Below are 19,716 nucleotides of genomic sequence, written 5' to 3' on the forward strand. Positions count from 1 at the left end.
TGTTCTCTAAACATCAAAGTCTTGCGTTTTTTAATATGTTATAATTTTTTAAAGTAGGCCAAAAAACTAAAGTGCGGACGCGAGGAATTACTAATGGGTGTTTACCATGCTAAATATACAAAAGAAAATGTTTAAATATGCTATTGAACTTTGAGAAATGATTTATTTATATCATTCTTTAAAAGTTTGGCCCATCTATGTCATCCGTTAAAAATTTGGCTCATCTATATCATTTTCTTTGAGAAAAAGACTCATCTATACCATTATTTATTAACTGAAAACAGTTCCAATTTTGTAATTTGCACTTGGTCAATTATGATTCAGCCACTTCATTAATTAAATTATTTTTTAAAAAAGGAAAAAAGTTTAAATATGCCATCAAACTTTTAAAATAGGCTCATTTACGTCATCCGTTAAAAGTTTGGCTCATCTATTTTATTTCAGTTAACAAATAATGACATGGATGAATATTTTCTCAAACGAAAATGACATAAATGAGTTAACTGATAGCGAATGACATATTTGAATCTTTTCTCAAAATTTAATAACATATTTGAGTCTTTTTCCTATATACAAATATAAAGTAAGATTTGATTTATATATATAATATAATTGTTCGGTGAAATGTTCAACTGACCATCCTGGAACCATCATAGCTCCGCCCCTAAACTTAAGAGTTGCTTAAAATCTTTAAACTCTTCTAATTGCTAAGTACATATGTAATGATAATTAGTAGTAAATGTTAACTAACCAACCAGTAACTCCTACTGCTAAACAAGTAAAACTTGAATGAAACTATTGGAAATGTCATGTTCATTCAATTACTTGCAAAAAGACAATTTTAGTGGGGACCTTTAGAGATAATTCCAACGTACTTTGAGTATAACGGATGCTCTACGGTGAAGGACATAACAGTAATTTCAAATTTTCAATGAAAACAAGTGTCGGTTGCTATATATATGTTAGGTTTGATATATAGTCGGTCTCCTAAATTTGTCGAGATATTCTATTTAGACACTTAAACTAAGTCAGATTTCAATTGAATACCTCGTCAACTCTTAAAATGTTCCAATTGTAATTTTTGATTCAAATTTTGATTATTTTTTTGCATATTCTTTCTTTTATTCATTTTAGAAGATAGTTCAGTTAATTGCATAAAATATGTAACATCTTTTAATTATATGCTTTAACTTGGGGTAGAAAATGTATGGGGTTTTACGACTTATTGAGGCGAATGTATATAATTAATTAAATAAAATGACATATTTTATATGGTTAGCTTAACTACTTAATAAACAAATCAAAATTTGAACCAAAAATGTCTAATAGAACATTTTATTAGGAATTGAGGTGTTCAATTGAAATAAATTAATCAGAGTGTCTAAATAAAATATTTTAACATGCTTAAGGGGCTAATCATGCATTAAATCGTTTTTTAGATGCTGCATTTTTTTTTTGGTATATTTAAAAAGAATGATACTTTCTCTATTTAGAAATTAATAATTTAGTTTGAATTTTTTTATTTTAAAGTTAATAAAATATTTTATAATCATACAAATATTTTAATTTATTTTAGATTAAAAATGTCAAAATTCATTCCCCCCCCCCCCCCCCAAAAAAAAAAAAACTCTTCATGTGTAGCTGGAATATATCACAGACGGAAGAAATATAAATGAGTCACAAAGTCATAAAAGATATTTTGTAATTTACTTATTCATTATCACAACTTTCTTGAAACCTTTCTCATTTCGTAAGAGATTGATTGATTAATGTATCTCACTGCATACCTAACACATTTAATAAACACAACAAAACATATTAACCATTTTCTTGAAATCTTTTCCACTTTATAGAAATTGATTAGTGGATCTCATTGCATGTCTAACACGTTTAATAAATACAACAAATCTTTTTAAACTATTTTTTGAAACTTTTTCTAACCACATACCCCGATACGTTTAATTGACACACTAAAAAGAAATTAAACCACCCTTTTGAGATTTACTGAATGCTTAACACATTTAATAAACACAATAATCTTTTTAAAATTGAATGCTCAACACATTTAATAGACACAATACTTATTTTTAAATCATTCTAAACAACGATATTTGTGATGTGAGTAAGACACCTCACATGAAGTTGCAAGGGAAGATATAGAGAATTAATCATGGATTCATTCAAATTTAATAGCTTTTAACTTTAACCCGATATATATATTTAATATACTATTAAATAATTAATTTAAAACTTATTTAATTGAAATTATCTTGAATATTAACAAAAGGTCAAAGTTCTTGTTGCTCTTCAACAATTTTCAATCTCTAGTGGACCTCTCGGTAGGTTACGAATCAAGATGAAGTTTTTTGACCATTTATCAAAAGAAAAAAAAGAACGAAAAAGAGTAAAAGTTTCCCTTATACTTTTCTTACCATCCAACTTTGAACACATATTCTCTCTAAACTGTTAAATCCCCTTGTCCACACCTTTATTTTCTACATGGTGTTCATGTGAATTTTTATTTCTCCAAATTTAAATCTAATCTCAATTAAATTCGACTTTAAATTCAAAATAAATCCAACGCATAAATCTCTTGTATTTTTTCGATCACAAAAAAACAACGGCAACACAAGTAATAGATTCCTCTAAGTAGAGATTTTTGTGCAATTCTATGCAGATTTTTGTCAAGTGAAAGTGTAAATTTGTGCAATTTTTTTTAGATACTAATTGGCTGGTTAAAAATATAGGTTAGTATGATCATTTTGAGGCTGCATTAACTGCTTAAAAATAGCCAAAATATACATGTTTTTTTTTTCCATGCATGTTATCAGGTTAATCCCAAATACTTGCTTCCTAATTTTTAACTCTAAAACACTCCAATTTATTGCTTAACAACATATTGAGTGAAATTTCACAAACGAGAGTCTAGGGAGGATAAATGTACACAGATCATACTCCTATCTCATTAAGATGGTAAATAAATTATTTTCGAAAAACTCTCGAGTCGAGTATGACATATCAGAATCATGAAAAAGGAAAGCAAAAAAAACAATACAACCACAAAATAATGCGATAACCTAAACCCAGTCCACAACATTTGATGGTGGAATCAAGAACCAAACACTATAAGAAAACACTTAAACCCCTCAAAAACAAGACAACACTCCATATCTACTAACCTTCTACCATAATACGCGATCTCTATATCCTCCTATCTAATGTCATATTCTTAGTAATTCAGATAGCTACGCCATGTTCTGTCTAATTAATCACCTCTCCCCAATTTTTTTCGACCTACTTCTACCTCTGCTCGTACTAGCTATATCCAGAATTTCACACCTCCTCACTGAGTTATCTACACATTTTTTCTTCAAATATCCAAACAATCGTATTACATATTTGAGCTTAATTTAATGCATAACCCCCCTATTCCATACTTTGGCGGGTACAGAGAAGAAGAAAACAAAGAAAAAAAGAATATAAAAAAAAAATGTTCTCACAGAAACAACACAGGAAAAAAAAAAAACCTTTCACTTCACTTCAGATAGCTGAACTCACTGTACGAACAGTCATACTTTCTAGAGAGAGAAGAAAGAGAGAGAAAACACCAAAAACACACACTCACTCTGTTTTTTTTTGGTACTCATATAAATCATAATCGATCTAGTTCGATCTTGATCAGTGTAAATTTTTTGCCCTTTTTTTTTCCTTCTTATTCTTCCAGTTTTTATTAGCTGGACAAAAGCAGATTCAGGTAAAAAAAATGGAGTTGTACAGTCGGTCACAGTCCGATCAACAGTCGGAATGGGTTACTGTTGGACCTGAAACCGGTCTAGAAGGTGGGTTTTCATATAAACAAAATTATGATGTATTTGATAAATTTTTAAATATAATGAGGGGACTCAGAATCAAACTGTCGCCAACAAAGTGAAATTTCAAGTAACTAACCGATTGAGCTACTAAGATTCGATTTTTGGCTGGCATGGTCATTGCACCAGAATGACAGAAAAAAAATAGAGGATATATAGTGTACAGGGTTTTTATTTTTTTTATTTTTTTTAGGGTTTTTGATGACCCAAATGGTTGATTTCTGAAATGCGTTTTGTTTTCTTTTTGTGTTTTTGACAATGTAGAATCATTGAGGAGGTTGGGGTTGTGGAGCAGGGATGCATACCCGGAAAGGTCGGGGACACCCAATTGCTCCTTCTATATGCGTACAGGGTCTTGTGGATACGGTGCTAAATGTCGGTATAATCATCCTTCTGATCGTAGCTCTGTAAGTTGTTGATCTTGTCTTATAGTTGTATGTTTGTGTTAATTAAGCTTACTATCATAAGACGAATTCAAGATTTGAAGTTTATGGGTCCGCCCATGCTTACTATCGTCATTATATGTTTAATGGAGCGTATAGTTTCATAGAGAATCGTGAACCCACAAGCGGCTTATTGATTTGGATTTAACTTATAGTCACATTGGTGATGTAAAAGAAAACTATACACCGTTAGTAATTCGGAAGTTGGCTTTACATTTTAACTAGGCCTAGTTTAGAGTGAGTAGACACAGGACTGACACCTAGTAAGAAGTGAGTTCCTGAGAAAAGCTAAGGCAATCTAATCAAAACTCGAGGGCATGAAGAGAGACTTAATGATAATAAATGGGCTTTTTTTATTAGATCTTTTCATCTTGTGGATATTCTAAAAGTTTCTTGGAGTGGCAAGCTGCAAGTATGAGTTCCTTTAACCCTTACTTGGGAATCGCTCGGATTTCAGGTTAGTGCTGTGCTGTTGGAAAGAAGTGAATATCCAGAACGAATAGGAGAGCCTACATGCCAGGTAACTCTATTTCTGATCCCGAGATTGTTTGTGTTTGATCAAGTATGCGAGTCCTTCATTTCTGTTTTTTCTTTTCATTCTATGGATAACATATTGATTTAATGTGTGATGAATGGATAATTTCGATTTGCAGTACTATCTAAGAACAGCGACCTGTAAATTTGGTGCATCATGCAAGTTCCACCATCCAAGAAACTTAGGTGGATCCTTGAGCAATGTATCACTAAATGTTTATGGATACCCATTACACCCGGTAATTGATCTATTGCGTTGTATCATGTATGTATGTAATTGTGTACTCAATCGATAAGTTTTTACTAAGATCTGTCAAACTTCATCAATTGCAACAGGAGGAAAGAGAATGCTCCTATTATTTGAAAACGGGGCAATGCAAATTTGGTATAACATGTAAATTCCATCATCCTGATCAGCCTGCTCAGGTATCAGCGCCAGCAGCTGCCCGTCCATTCTATCTGACAGTGTCGTCTCTTCCTGCTCCTCCTGAAGAATATAACAGTACATCAACTAGCTCTAGAGTAGCAAGGCCTCAACTCGTACCTGGTTCTTATGTACCTGGTACTTATGGTCCAGTTTTACTTCACCCAGGAGTGGTGACTATTCAGAACTGGAGCACTTACTCGGTAATGATAGAGATATTCTCACAATCAATAATCGGATATGATGTGAATAGCAATCTTATGGGGTGATTAATTTGCTTTTTGCAGGGACCAGTAAGTCCTGCACTATCTCCTGGTGCTCAACCCTCTACTGGGCTGGCATCTATTTATGGGATATCGCAACTAGCATCTTCTACAGCTGCCTTTGCAGCACCTTATACTCCGTTACACTCTGCTGCTGGCCCTTCAAGCAGTGCATTTAAAGAAAAATGTTTTCCAGAAAGACCAGGCCAACCAGTATGTCAATATTACATGAAAACTGGGGACTGTAAATTTGGATCATCTTGTAAGTTTCATCATCCTGCCGACTGGATTGCATCAAAGACAAATTGTGCTTTCAGCCCCTTAGGCCTTCCTTTGCGTCCGGTATGACTAATATCCTTCTTTCTCCCTTTTATTTGACTTGGCATCACTAATTTAGAATCCAATCTGGATAATCTGTACCCTTTTGCTGTGGACATGTACTTCTTGAATTCTAGTGATCTGACGGGTATTGTTATCTATCTGGTCCTGCCTGAAATCGAGATAACGCCAGGCCTTACTATGCTGTTGGATGCATTGTGATTTGGAAGGTTTTGTATGCATGCTGTTCTTTGCCTGCTCTGCTGCATGGTTGTCACCGAATTGTAGTATATTCACGGTTCTTCTTGGAGCTATGGAGATACTTGCGTATTGCATGCTCTGTGCAATGTAGAGAAACTGTAAAAGGGCAGTCTGACTACGCTTACCTGTTCTGCATCAGTCGCTGTTCAAGCTTGCTCCATATGACTTACTAGGCTGCTGTTAGTTATCAGTCCTAAGAAATGAAAACAAAAAACGTTGCAATTTGAAAAGGTCACGATATCCAGCGTTATTGCCTGTCCCCACAGATTACAAATGGTTAAAATCTCACAATTCTCTAATTTTTCAAATGCCAAAATGATGACAGCATATCTTCTAGACTTCAAAACATATAGATACACCTAGAGATGTCAGCCTCCTTGGATTGTTCCACTATAAACAATTATGTTTGTTAGCATCTTAAGTCTCTGCATGATACAAGAATACTTCTTTCTTAAAAGCAGTGTAAATCTCTCTCCTTTCTTTCATGCCAGTTTTTTATTATCCGTGTAGTTTCTACAACACTTACCTTCCTGTATAACTAATAAAAGAATTATTGCATTGTTTTCCTTTGGCTTATGAACGCAGGCTTCAAACGTTTCATATCCATGTACATTTTATGTATTTCTTATCTCCTCCTTTGTCTAGCTGAGCTTCAAGATATCTGAACCTTTTTGTACACTTCTACATAACTTATTTGAGCTAGGAGAGAGCATCTTGTCAAGTCTGAAAGTATTGCTGTGTGTAACTCGTTATCTGTTTGGATACTCTACTAAATTTCATTTTGAAAGCAGGGGGTGCAGCCTTGTACCTTTTACATGCAAAGAGGATTCTGCAAATTCGGTGGCACATGTAAATTCGATCATCCTATGGGAACAATACGATATAGTCCATCAGCTTCTTCTTTTCCTGATATACCAAATGCTCCTTACATGTCGGGATCTTCCCTTACTTTGGCTCCTATTTCCTCGCCGGAGTAACAACCGGGATTTGTTTCAGGATCCAAGACGGATCCCTCCTCATAGTGCAGCGTCTGGTACTTCTTCAATCCCGAATATGCAACTGTCAAGTCGGGGAAGTTGGCTAGTGAAGTTAATGTAAACAGCAAGCCTTATTTATGCTTTCCTGGTAATTTTTGTATTATATTAGTCATAAATAGCTTAACGTTACATTCTTTCAAATTGAAAGTATCTCCTCATTGTCTCATTTTATCAATGGTATGAAGTTACTACTTATCCAAATATAGGAATGTGTCAGTATTTGGATCAATTGGGTTGCGGCCCTTTCCCAGACCGTGGGATACGCGGGATGCTTTGTGTACCATGCTGCTCTGCCTTAGTATGTGGAAGCATCATCCCATACAATAGAAAAAGAGATGATGCAAAATTAAGATGCATCTCTATCTCCACGAGATCCTTTTGTTTTTTTTTCTTTGATTTGCTTCTTTCTGATCTAAGTAAATCTCTTAGGGATTGTTTGGTTGGGAACAAGTTATCATGGGATTAATTATTTGGGGATAAGTTATTCCACCATGTATATGGGATAAATAATTTCAAGACCGTCTAATAACTCCAACCAAACGCTGGATAAAATAGTCTTACATTTTATCCCTAAAATTATTATATCTTATACTTCACACCAAATAACTCCTTATTTCTTTAGAACTAAGAAAAGTTTATGATGAAGTAGATGAAACAAGAATAAAGACGGAAAATTAAAATGTAAGAAGTATATAGATTCAACTACATGAAACAAGAATATCTACAACACTTTGCCTCAGCTTGGCCAATTACATCACTGCACAATGACATTCTTTATTTGTGGGCCCCTTATCGTTCTGGCTTAGCCTTTCAACTTACAATTGAAATGCAGTCTTAGAAACGAAGCCTATTGCCGATTATCATATACGAGATTGAAATCCTTCTCAAAGATTTGATGGAATGTTCTATCCCACCCAAAAGTGCTTATGTCACAGGAGAATTTATGATCGAAAATGATCCTTATAGTTTGTTTTGATATTCGATAGGAATAATAAAAAGAAATAGAAGAGAAAGAAGAGTACTGAACTTGGTTAAAATTGAGACACATCCCTAGTGAACAAAGAATATTGAATCTCATAGATAAAGAAAGGTTATAAGAACAAAAATAATGGTTAAGTTCTTAGCTTTTCCACATCATCTAAGGATCCTCCAACTTCTCTACCAATAATCATCATATTGGTATAACATTATGTTGATTTTATTTAGTTTTTCAAGTTATTAATTTCATTTATTATAGAAGGCTTTAACTTATATACATCAACAATATAAATAATTTAATTTAATTTCATACTATCAATTCAACTTAACATATTGTAGCAGATTGTTTAACTAGTTTTACATATTACATGCAAATATTTAAAATGATATTTTAAGTGATCTGATGATGTAAAAGTTATTTTTTATCGTTCATATGTATAAGTTAAATTAACACTATATATAGTTACTTGTAATTATCTTTTAGATTACTAATAATTAAAGAAAATAATTTCTTTTATATTATTTAACCATGACTATAATTCTAGATAATTTAATCCGCGAATCAAATGACCCATTTGTAAATAAAAATCAAACTCATTTATACTATTGGATTGGTCCTTAGAAATTTAATCTTCACAAAAATAATATTAAATTTTCCACCATTAAGTTTTAATATAATATACATATGAATTAATTATAGAACATAGTGTTTTTTTTTCTTTATTCAATATTCCTATTTATCTCTTGTACCAGTGGCATTGTCTTTACTTAAAGTTTTGAAAAAAATCTATATATTACTGTATTAGTTTGTGGATCTCCAAAATTAAAAGTACTTTTCCCACTAAACAAAGAATTTTTCATGAAAAAAATCAAGGAATAATATTTTGCCTTTAATATTTAAATAATTAAAAAGTTATAGGGATTCTACACGAGTCTGGTATTGTCGTTAGTCTGTCATCTTTTCATAGCATTAAGGGGTCAAAATCTAGAAGAATTTACTTTAATTTACACTCAAAATATAAAAATAGTTTTACATTATATGAGTGCATATTAATCAATTGTAATTGGTAACATACTTTATTCTCATGATATTAAAACCTTTTTTTAATGAATGGTTTACTACATGTAATTGTCAAAATGATCTGAACTCGAACGCAGTTTTCGAGCTAGGATTTTGACTAAAAAACTTAAAAGTATAAAAAATAAATACAAAAATAAATTGAGGGAATTTAATATATAGTATATATACATAAAAAAGAAATCGACATAATGTAATTTTTAAATGAAGAGATGTCAATTGACTCTCCTTCGACAAACACTACTCAAGAAAATTTGAATTAGCGATAGACAAGTTCTATATCTAAACAATAAAATTTGCCACTTTTAAGCAATAAATTATAAAAAATTCAGGTTACATACGAAATATATAGCTACAGATTAGCTATTCCAATTTTTCCTTTTTAATGAAAGGTGACTCTGCCACTATCTAAACGCATAAAAATTCATTTATATTGTCAGTGCACATAAGCTAAACTCAATTCGTGTGTCATTTTTTTTCCCTTCTTGCTTTTGCTTTCCTTTATCACTCAAAAATATCTTTAAGGAACATTGCCTTTTCATTATGGATCAGTATAATTTCTTTTTCCCTAATCCATATCTATGTAAAGTCTCTATAAATAACCATGATATGAAGCTTCAAATATCATCACCATCTACCACACTAAGTTTAAACACTAGTGATCAATCAATTCTTCATAATTTTCTCCAATTTTTCGTCGTATATCTATATAATTTTGGTCATACATATCGATTAATTTGTATCGAATCGATCAATCGATATGGATAGAATAGGTGACTTGGCATCAAAGAAGGCAGCAGTAATATTCACAAAGAGTTCATGTTTTATGTGTCATAGTATTAAAGCACTATTTTATGATATTGGAGCAAGTCCAGCAATTCATGAACTTGATCAAGATCCAAAGGGAAAAGAAATGGAATGGGCATTGAGAAGTTTAGGTTGTAATCCATGTGTTCCTGCTGTTTTTATTGGTGGAAAATTTGTTGGATCATCTAAGGATATTATATCCTTACAAGTTGATGGATCACTCAAACAAATGCTCATTGATGCCAAAGCTATTTGGTTATAAGTAAAATAAAATAAAATACACTACTAAAAATCAGTCAATTTTTCGACTACGTTTCGATCGAAAAAAGTCTTCGATGGAAATTGGTCGAAAAACCATCAGAAAAGCACTCATATGGAATGTTTCTGATGGTGTTTCGATTGGAAAAGCACTCGATTGAGATGTTTCCACAACGGGAATTGGGCCGAAAAACCGTCGGAAAAGCACTTGTATGGAATGTTTTCGAAGGCATTCCGATCGGGAAAACACGCGATTAAAATATTTTTGACAAACTTCTTACGGGACTTCGATCATAAAACTGTCGGAAAAGCACTCGTATGCGATATTTCTGATGGACTTTTCATCGGAAATTCGATTAGTGTTTGATGGATTGTCAATCAGAAATTGATTGATTTCTAGTAGTGAAAAAAAGAAGAAAAAAAGAATAATCTAGTGCACTAAGTTTTCATTGTGGATAGGTCTAGAAAGGGCCGGACCAAATTAGGTTTATTGTAAGTTTTTGTACTAAAAACAACATCTAGGTTCTTAGCTTGTACACAAATTTTTTTTGTGTCAACTTTAACCCAATGTTTTTATTTTCCTTTCTAATTAATCCTCTTTTCCTTTAAAAGGAATGGAGGTTTGAGGGAGAAAAGGAAGCCATGTTTTGTCAAAATGGCTTATAATGGAAAACTTTTCTCGGTCGTCGATTTCAACTTGGTTGAGACTGAAGCATAGTAATAAATGTTGTGGTTCTTGTTTGATGTGAAAAATTACCTTTGAATAAAGGCCGATATTGTACAATGTACATTGTAAGTTATAGATTTGGAAGAACTTGGTATATGTGTTGACGAATAATTCACCAAATGTATACATATAATAAACAGCGAATCCAATGGATTGTGGATTTGGTGACAAACAAGAAATTTCAATAATTCATAAACGTAAAATCCTACATCCGCCTTTGAATTATCACATAATTAACCTGTTCAGAAAAAACAGATTATATATATAGCTTATAAAATTTTATGTTTTAGCTGACCCCGACTTGTTTGAATTATCTACTTAATTCTGGTGCGTTACAATCAATTACAATGATTTGCGTACTAAAAAATCATGTGACTTGTCATCATCAAGGCTCCTACACCAAAATTTTTAGTTAATTTGCATGGAATAGTGCCAACGAAAATCATGAGTAATCATTGGTCCGATATTACTAGCGAAATCAATTTGCAAAATGTGATGGCCGGTGCATAGAGGGCCTAAGACATTTACTACTGCCATGCTAATATGTAATTACTAGAGATTTCAACTTCTTGTTCTCGAGTTTGAAAGAATCAATATTCGAGTTTAGACTATCTTTCTTATATATGCATAAGTTACTCATCAACAACTTTCATATTGAAGTAGTTCTAACATGAACTAAGATAAAAGTTTAACTTTTCAAAGTCTTGCAGGATATTATATGATTTAAAATGGACACAATTTTTTTATTAGTCATGTTAAATATTCCGAAAAGCCAAAACCTCTTATTTCGAGCCTTAGAAAAACTATGATTATTCAATAATCGTGTTTAAATTGCTATCGAGTCTTTGAGGCATTGAAAGCAAAGCTCTAAGATTGAATTAATGAGGGATGGAAGGATGTTAGAGTGTTCGAAAATTGAGAGACTGAAACTCCTCTCCTTACAATCAAGTGACTCTCACTTTCTCCTTCAAATCAATTATTTCAAATTGAAGAGTACATGCCGACCTTATGACTGCTAATTGAGGCCTAAGACAGTAACTATATTAAACGTACTAGCTTACAATTTGTGTACGAAATTACACGATAACAATACCGCCATATAAGCAACAAAAATTCACCAAGGTAATTGGATTCATGAGGCTTAGGACAAGGAGCATCCAAAATCACTTATAAGACATAATAAACATGAACGAATATCATACGTGATCGAAAAAGAATATAATTGACACATACCATATATTTAAAAAGCAAAGTTTATTATTTTTAAATTCTGAATTCGTCACTACTCGAAGGAATATCTTATCTTTTCCTCCGGATAGTGAGGAAAAGAATATAAAGAAATAGTCATGAGAAGAACTTAATTATCATCTTCTTGGAATCAAAGCTAAAGATGGACAAGAACTTGACATATATATATTCGATCCCTAGACTCACTTTAGTAAAGTGACCATAAAAATATCGATGCAGCACACACTAAGATGGAGAGATAGGCCCATAGCTACGTATGTCGAAGGGTGGTCAGTTGAACACTCTAGACAAAAAAATTATATACATATCAAATATTATTATTTTTATACGTATATATTACTCTAATATATATTTAAATACTTTTGAATACCTTCAAAGAAATTTTTAATTTCGCCACTAATTCTGATTTCTTTGAATTAGGAGAGATTCTTTCTATTTTGAGGTGGTCTTCTTTGATTCATTGTTAGTTGTTTGAATCTGCACTACAAGGCTACAAGCAAAGAAACATACATATACTTTACTATAGTTAGGGGGGAATGTTTAAACTAGAAATTGAGTTAGTTTTTAATTAGCATAATACATAAACGTGCTCTTTAACTTAGTCTCAACTGATATCTATGCCCTCTAATTTTGGACGTACAAGTAGACACTTAAACTTGTATAAAATTGAATAAACAAATACATTCTTCCTACGTAGCGTCCTACATGACAATTTTATGTCCTATGTGACGTCTTAGTATATTATGCCACGTAGGTCGACAGATGTGTCTACCTGTTTAATTTTATACAAGTTTAAGTGCCTAGCTACTTGTGCACACTTAAATTTGGAGAGCATAAATATCAGCTGAAACCAAGTTAAAGAACATATTTCTGTATTATTATGCCTTTTTAATATGTGTATGAATAGTGTAATTTCTCATCTTAAATCTTACGATGTCAAAGAGAGTATATTTTTATTTATTTAATAGTCTAGATCATGAGATGTGAAGCTATAATTCAAAATTAGTGATAAGTTAACATTATCAAGGAGTACTTACAAAAAATCTGAATACAAGGAATCAAGGGGTACAACAAATAATACATGTAATCACATTATCAGATAATTGTGTTATAAGACCAACTCAACCATAAGCTTGTGAGTCAAAATTTATGATCAAATTTCAATTTTGATACATTTACTATGCTAAATTCCTACTTTTCTAGTTTAGGAACTAGGTTAAAATCCCAACTTTAACACTTTAATTACATGATTATGCCAACATATGCAATTGCTCAAATATGAATTTGAACATAAATACTCAAAATTAGAGGTTGGTTTATTGCCATTATTATTGTCTCTATATAATATTGTTGTTATGTCTAATCAAACACCGTTACATCAAATAAGACGGAAAATAGCAGCTTAATTAATTAGCTAATTAACCCCTTTTTAACTCACATAGAACATTAGGAGTACATTTTTTATGCCCCCAAATTAGGCTAAGGGCGGATTTAGGAGGGGTTGAGGTGTACATTCACTTGAATTTCCTCGATAAAAAATTACACTGTATATATAAAATATTTTTATTTTTTATTTTAGTGTATATATATAGGTTTTGATTTATTTTGAACCCCAAAAAACAAAACTAGAGATTGACTCAGTGATTTAAGGGGTTCAAAATTCACCTTATAAATGCTATACCAAGTTCAAATCTTATGTAATAAAGTTTTATTTTTCAAACCCTCGTAGTGAAAATTCTGAATCCGTCACTGTGCCTTACACTTACACTATCGCCTATCGCTGTATGCACAAGTGTACGGCCATTGATCAAATTTTGTGTGTGTGAAGAATAAATCAAGTTGGAAGTGGACACGAGAAAGAATCAAAGCCACCAAAAAACTTTTCAATTCTTTGCTATATATTCGATCAAAGAATATAATCCAAGAATATTGGGAAAAGAATTTCAAAAAATTGACTAATACACATTATATTTTATAAATAATTATTATAATATGCATCTTCAAGAATAAAACATTTTATAATAGAGTTTAATCTTGCACGGCTAGTTTTGTGTCCACGTTGTCTAGAAAACTTCTTATAGTATGAATTAAATGACTAATTATGGATAATCATCACTCTAATTAATTATTTTAATTAACATGCACACACAATATTCCTATTATGTGTTAATTAATGGATTTAACTTTTAAACTAGGGAAAAATAAAAGAAATTTAATACTAACAATAAGCAACCATCCATAGACGTAAAAAATATTAGTAACTAATTGGGAAAAGCATTATTTGTTACCGTCAAATCTTTTTTATAACAATGTCATTTTTTGAGATATATTTTATTCTATTAATGAATATTAATTATTATAGTGACCATATAATATAATATAACATAATGAAAAATCAGTTTTCAGAAAAACTTGACCATTGCAACGTTATATATTATAAAAGAATATAATTATTATAGAGATGTCTATTCTGCATACTAAAAAGTTAATAAATCCTAATTATATAGTTATATGGAAAGTGCATATAGGTATATATTTTTAGGTGGTTCAAATAAGCCTTTTCCACCACAAAGATTCTATTCAAAAAGTGCACGACCAAATATAATATATGTACTATATATCTTCCAAGTTCCAACTTGCTCAAAGTTAATTTGTGGAATGAAACAAAATCTTGCTTTTTTAAAAAAAAAAAAAAAAAATTCCATTTTGTTAAAATTCTCTTATTTTTTAGTTATTTATTAAAATTCTCTTCTCTTTTACTTATATATTAAAATTCTCTTCTTTATTATTTATTTATTAAAATTCTCTTCTTTTATTTATTTATTTATTTATTAAAATTCTCTTTAGTAGAGCTGTAGTCCAGTTCTTGGAGCATCTAAATAAAGCATACCATCTTTTGAATCTTTACAATTTAGACAGAGAACTCCACTTTCATTTTTAGATGTTCCATTTTTTTTCTTTTATAAATAGTGTAGCCATGAAAACCCTCCATTTCCAAGCAACCTCTTAAATTTTTTCTTAACCCTAATATTTCTCTAAAGTTTATATTTCTTGTTATTTTGCTCCTTCCTTCATCTCTTCTAGCATCAAATTTTTAACCATCGGATCGATGTTCAAATTCTGTTGAACTTAGATCCGATGGTATACTAAAGAGTACCTCAATTTCACCCCTATATTTCAACAAGTTTACATATATATATATCTATATATATATCAGAATATCAAGTATAGCTCATAACAATCTACATAAATAACAATTGAGTGTCTAATGATCTTATTCCACCTGGTGACGACTCAAATCAAATAGAGAAAGAAACCCTAATTTCTGAAAAACATATCCCTACCACTATTTTCACTCATATTTCATTGTACTGCTAGTCGTCGTTGTAATTCCAAGGGCATACAAGGATTCTTTCACGACTTAATCATCAAGAAATGGACAAGGTACAACGAATGGCATCAGAGCACGGGGTAATAATCTTTAGCAAGAGTACATGTTGTTTATGCTACGCTGTCACTATACTATTTCGAGATCTTGGTGTTGATCCATATGTGCATGAACTTGATCATGATTCTGATGGAAAAGATATGGAAAAGGTTCTTACGAGGATGTGTTGTAATGCCTCAGTTCCAGCAGTTTTCATAGGGGGGAAATTTGTAGGATCAACAAATGAAGTTATGTCTCTTCACCTCAAAGGATCCCTAATTCAACTCCTCAAGCCTTATTTACCTGATTAATATATAAATAAGTTTGAGAATTGAAGATTGAAATTATTCGTCTTTCAAGGGGAATTAATTAAGAAAAAGAAAGTCTATGAATTAGGAGGATATTAGAGAAATTAAAAGGTTAAAATAACAAATTACAAATGAATAAAAATTAGTGACTCGATCGACTAATGACACTAGTCATCATGTAGATCAAGGTCATGGTAGTATATGATCAATATTGTAATAGTTAATAGTTTTGTGATTATATGTATTTTGTGAGATATTAATTGATCCTAATTATTAGTCATTTGATTAATTAGCTATGCAGCTTAATTATTAGATATTTTCTCTAATTCAACAAACAATTTGAGAATTGAAGGGTAAAATTATTCTCCTTTCAAGAGAATTGAAAAAAACAAAGTCTATGAATTGGGAGGAATAAATTCGAGAAATTTCAAAATTAAGGTGTAACAACTTATAAACGAATAAAAGTTAGTAGCTCAATCGACTGACACTAGGCATGTATGATGAATATCATGGTCATTGTAGTATATGAATGTTGTAATAACTAGTAGTTTTGTGATTATATGTGCTTTTGTGAGATATTAATTGATCCTAAATAGTCATTTTGATTAACTAACATGAACAATATATATATGCAGCTTAATTATTATATATTTTCTTTCTCTAATATAATTCAATTCATCAAGCCTTAGCTATCTGATTAAAACAAATAATTTGAGACCTGAAGAGTGGGATATTTATTTTCATTTAAAGAAAACAAAAGGCTATGAATTAGGAGGAAATTAAAGTAATTAAAAGATTAAGTTAACAACTTACTAACGAATTAAAGATAACGGCTTGATTAACTGACACTAGTCATGTAGATCAAGATCATTTTAGTATAATGAATGTTGTAATAGCTAGTAAAATAGTTATTATAATTTAGGCATAATACATAAACGTGTCTTTTAACTTGGTCTCAGCTTATATCTATGTCCTTCAACTTGAGTGTGTACAAACAGACACTTAAATTTATATAAATTTGAAACAAGTAGACACATTCGTCCACTTGTAAAATTACACCGTTCTTCGTACATTTAAGTGTTAAAATTATGGCATAAGCAAATTTCTGCCCCCAAAACAACTTTTTATAATATATTTCATTGTTGTTCCTCGAAAGGAGAAAAAGTAAATCAAATTGATGAGGGGAAAAATATTATGAATATCCAACATATATTTTCCTTGCTTAAACTCAAGTGTAAAGGAGAAAATAAATAAATAAAAATTTTAAATGCATTATCAAACACTTTATTTCTCTAAAGTAAATACAGTACAATTGAGGTATACAATTAAACCATGAAGGTGTGAAAACAAACTGTGTTCCTATATCATTAATTATATATGTCAAGTACTTGTTATATGTCATGACAAATAACAATTCAAAATGACATTTGCCAACATTTGTTGAAAGTGTATTTTTTATTTTTTTTTAATGAAATTTTCCTTATTATATATAAAATAAAAGTACAAGTACAAGGAGGGGGACATGAAAACCTTACCTCCAAACTTAAGATGAATGATAACTTATGAGAGGACTCCTCTCGATACAATGTGACTAAGGAAAACGAAAATGAGGGAGACTCTCCCCTTCCTTGTAAATACGAGAAAGAAACCTACACTAGTCCTATTCAACTAAGCTACATTCAAATAGCTAAACTGAAGAAGAACAAGTATACGAAACTTCCCATTCGCATGGATCGAGATCGTTCATGTCATCTTTGTCCTTCTTAATCTTTTCATACCGAGTTTGTCCATGAGTCGTGTGATCATCATGCAAAGGTAGTGCATGGTGCTGCTGATTTGGATATGGAGACAGTATATTCACGGCAAGAATGTCCATTTGCTGCCTTACAATAATTGAAGATTTTGTTGCACTTGCAGCAATTGAAGACTAAATACATTTACAACAATTGGATACTAAGTGCATGGACGGATCCCACAGTTCCTACTATTTTTATTCGTCAGGAATCCACAAAGAAAACATGAATAAATAGAAAAATTGATTAATATCCAAAAACAAACACTAATCACTAGAAAAGTAATGTATAAATTCAAGAGCCAGAATTAAGATTATAATTACATTTTTTTACAACCAAAAGATTAGACTATGCACATTCACAAAATCAGCAGATCTCAAATAGCGGCTCAATCCAGGCTTAAGCAGGCTACGGATTGGGACAGATTGACCCTTCAATCAAGAGATGGACAACATTGGACTCTTATAAAGACTATCAAATATTGATGAACATAATACTAATACATCAAAAATTCACATGTCCATGACACATTTTAGTGGAATACTTACAAAACAACAGAATAGACAAGATACAACAATCAACGTTCATAAGATTCATTAGACAACATATATTATATGATCATTTTTTTTCATAAACTAGACAAGAAAGGAGAAACGAAAAATTAGGCATAAACAGAAAAGTAAAAGAGGTCAAAGATTCATAGTTATAATAGCTTCAATTTCCTAGTTGTTGAAGATTTGGCAAAATAAAGCATTACTTAAAATATATAAAATAAATACTTTTAAAATTCACGACCCATAGGTTGACCTCTAATGCTCACGGGTTGACTTTATGAGGCTGGCGAGCCAAATGAGGTGTCACGCCCCGGGAGGGTACCCTAAACGTGGCCGGTACTCGAAGACCATTGCTGATCCCCAAGCGAACCACCTAGTCCAATCGCACATCCGTTCATTCAATCAATCAGCAGAAGATTTAAAATAAAGAAATAATTTAGTGGGCAATTCCAATCAACAATCTAACTCAAAGAAGAAAGGTCATGGGCCAACAAATCGAACTCCAATCTATGTCATTAAAATAGTCTGACAAGAACAATTCATGGAAATAAAATATTCAATTGACCCATCACTATCTAGTCTATGAGGCCTCTATCACTACTATCTAATTGGTGCCAATGACATGTTCATGGCTACCTCAAATCAGAATGAAAAGGACTAAACTCAACGCAAGAATAACATAAGTGGTGTCCTCCGAATGTAGGGGAGGACTCACCAATAAGCTGAGTGTGAATAGATCCTCAATGGTGCTCCTATTGACGCCTTGTCTCTGCATCATGAAATGATGCAGGTACAAATGGACGTCAGTACATGAAATGTACGAGTATGTAATATGACAGAATGAAACATACCCCAAGGTAGAATAATATCAGTTTAGATATCTCAAATCAGGAAGATAAGAGAGACTCAATCAAGGTGTCACGGTTTAGACAGAGACCAATCATAAACCATCCAATCCAATCTAATCATGTACGATACAATTCAATTAAATCATTCAATACAATCCAATCATATACAATCCGATCCAATCCAATCATATACAATCGGTCCAATCCAATCATATATAATTCGATCCAATCCAATCATATACAATCGGTACAATCCAATCATATATAATTCGATCCAATCCAATCATATACAATCCGATCCAATCCAATCCAATCATATACCATCAACTCCAATCCAATCACATTTCATCACATACAATCCAATCACATATCATCCAATCCAATCCAATCACATATCATCTAATCCAATCCAATCATATACAATCAATTCAACAATCAAGTTAAAGGACTCAATTGAATAGATATACAAATTAAAATTTAGCAATGTTTTACAATTCAACTCAATCATCTACAATCACAATCAAACCAATCATATCATGCA

At 31.6% G+C, this 19,716-nt stretch overlaps 2 protein-coding genes across 3 annotated transcripts; both read left to right on the top strand.

Annotated features, from left to right (window-relative positions):
• The first annotated feature begins 3,423 nt into the window (after positions 1-3,423).
• LOC129900669 (zinc finger CCCH domain-containing protein 32-like) lies at positions 3,424-7,296 on the top strand. 2 transcript variants are annotated; one of them, XM_055975684.1, is made up of 7 exons: positions 3,424-3,839; positions 4,134-4,276; positions 4,770-4,832; positions 4,966-5,085; positions 5,183-5,473; positions 5,558-5,875; positions 5,989-6,897. In XM_055975684.1, the coding sequence occupies exons 1-7, from the start codon at positions 3,764-3,766 to the stop codon at positions 5,989-5,991; spliced, it is 1,014 nt and encodes a 337-aa protein (XP_055831659.1). In that variant the 5' UTR covers positions 3,424-3,763; the 3' UTR covers positions 5,992-6,897. The 2 variants fall into 2 exon arrangements, with proteins under 2 accessions (XP_055831659.1, XP_055831658.1); XM_055975683.1 differs by lacking the exon at positions 5,989-6,897 and adding an exon at positions 6,904-7,296 and having other exon boundaries at positions 3,427-3,839.
• A 2,549-nt stretch (positions 7,297-9,845) lies between these two features.
• On the top strand, positions 9,846-10,982 carry LOC129900593 (glutaredoxin-C11-like). Its single transcript, XM_055975603.1, has one exon. It carries the CDS (start codon positions 9,966-9,968, stop codon positions 10,272-10,274), a length of 309 nt encoding a protein of 102 aa, XP_055831578.1. The 5' UTR covers positions 9,846-9,965; the 3' UTR covers positions 10,275-10,982.
• The last annotated feature ends 8,734 nt before the right edge of the window (positions 10,983-19,716 follow it).

This window comes from Solanum dulcamara, chromosome 8, assembly GCF_947179165.1.
Source record: "Solanum dulcamara chromosome 8, daSolDulc1.2, whole genome shotgun sequence".
Lineage (NCBI taxonomy): Eukaryota > Viridiplantae > Streptophyta > Magnoliopsida > Solanales > Solanaceae > Solanum > Solanum dulcamara.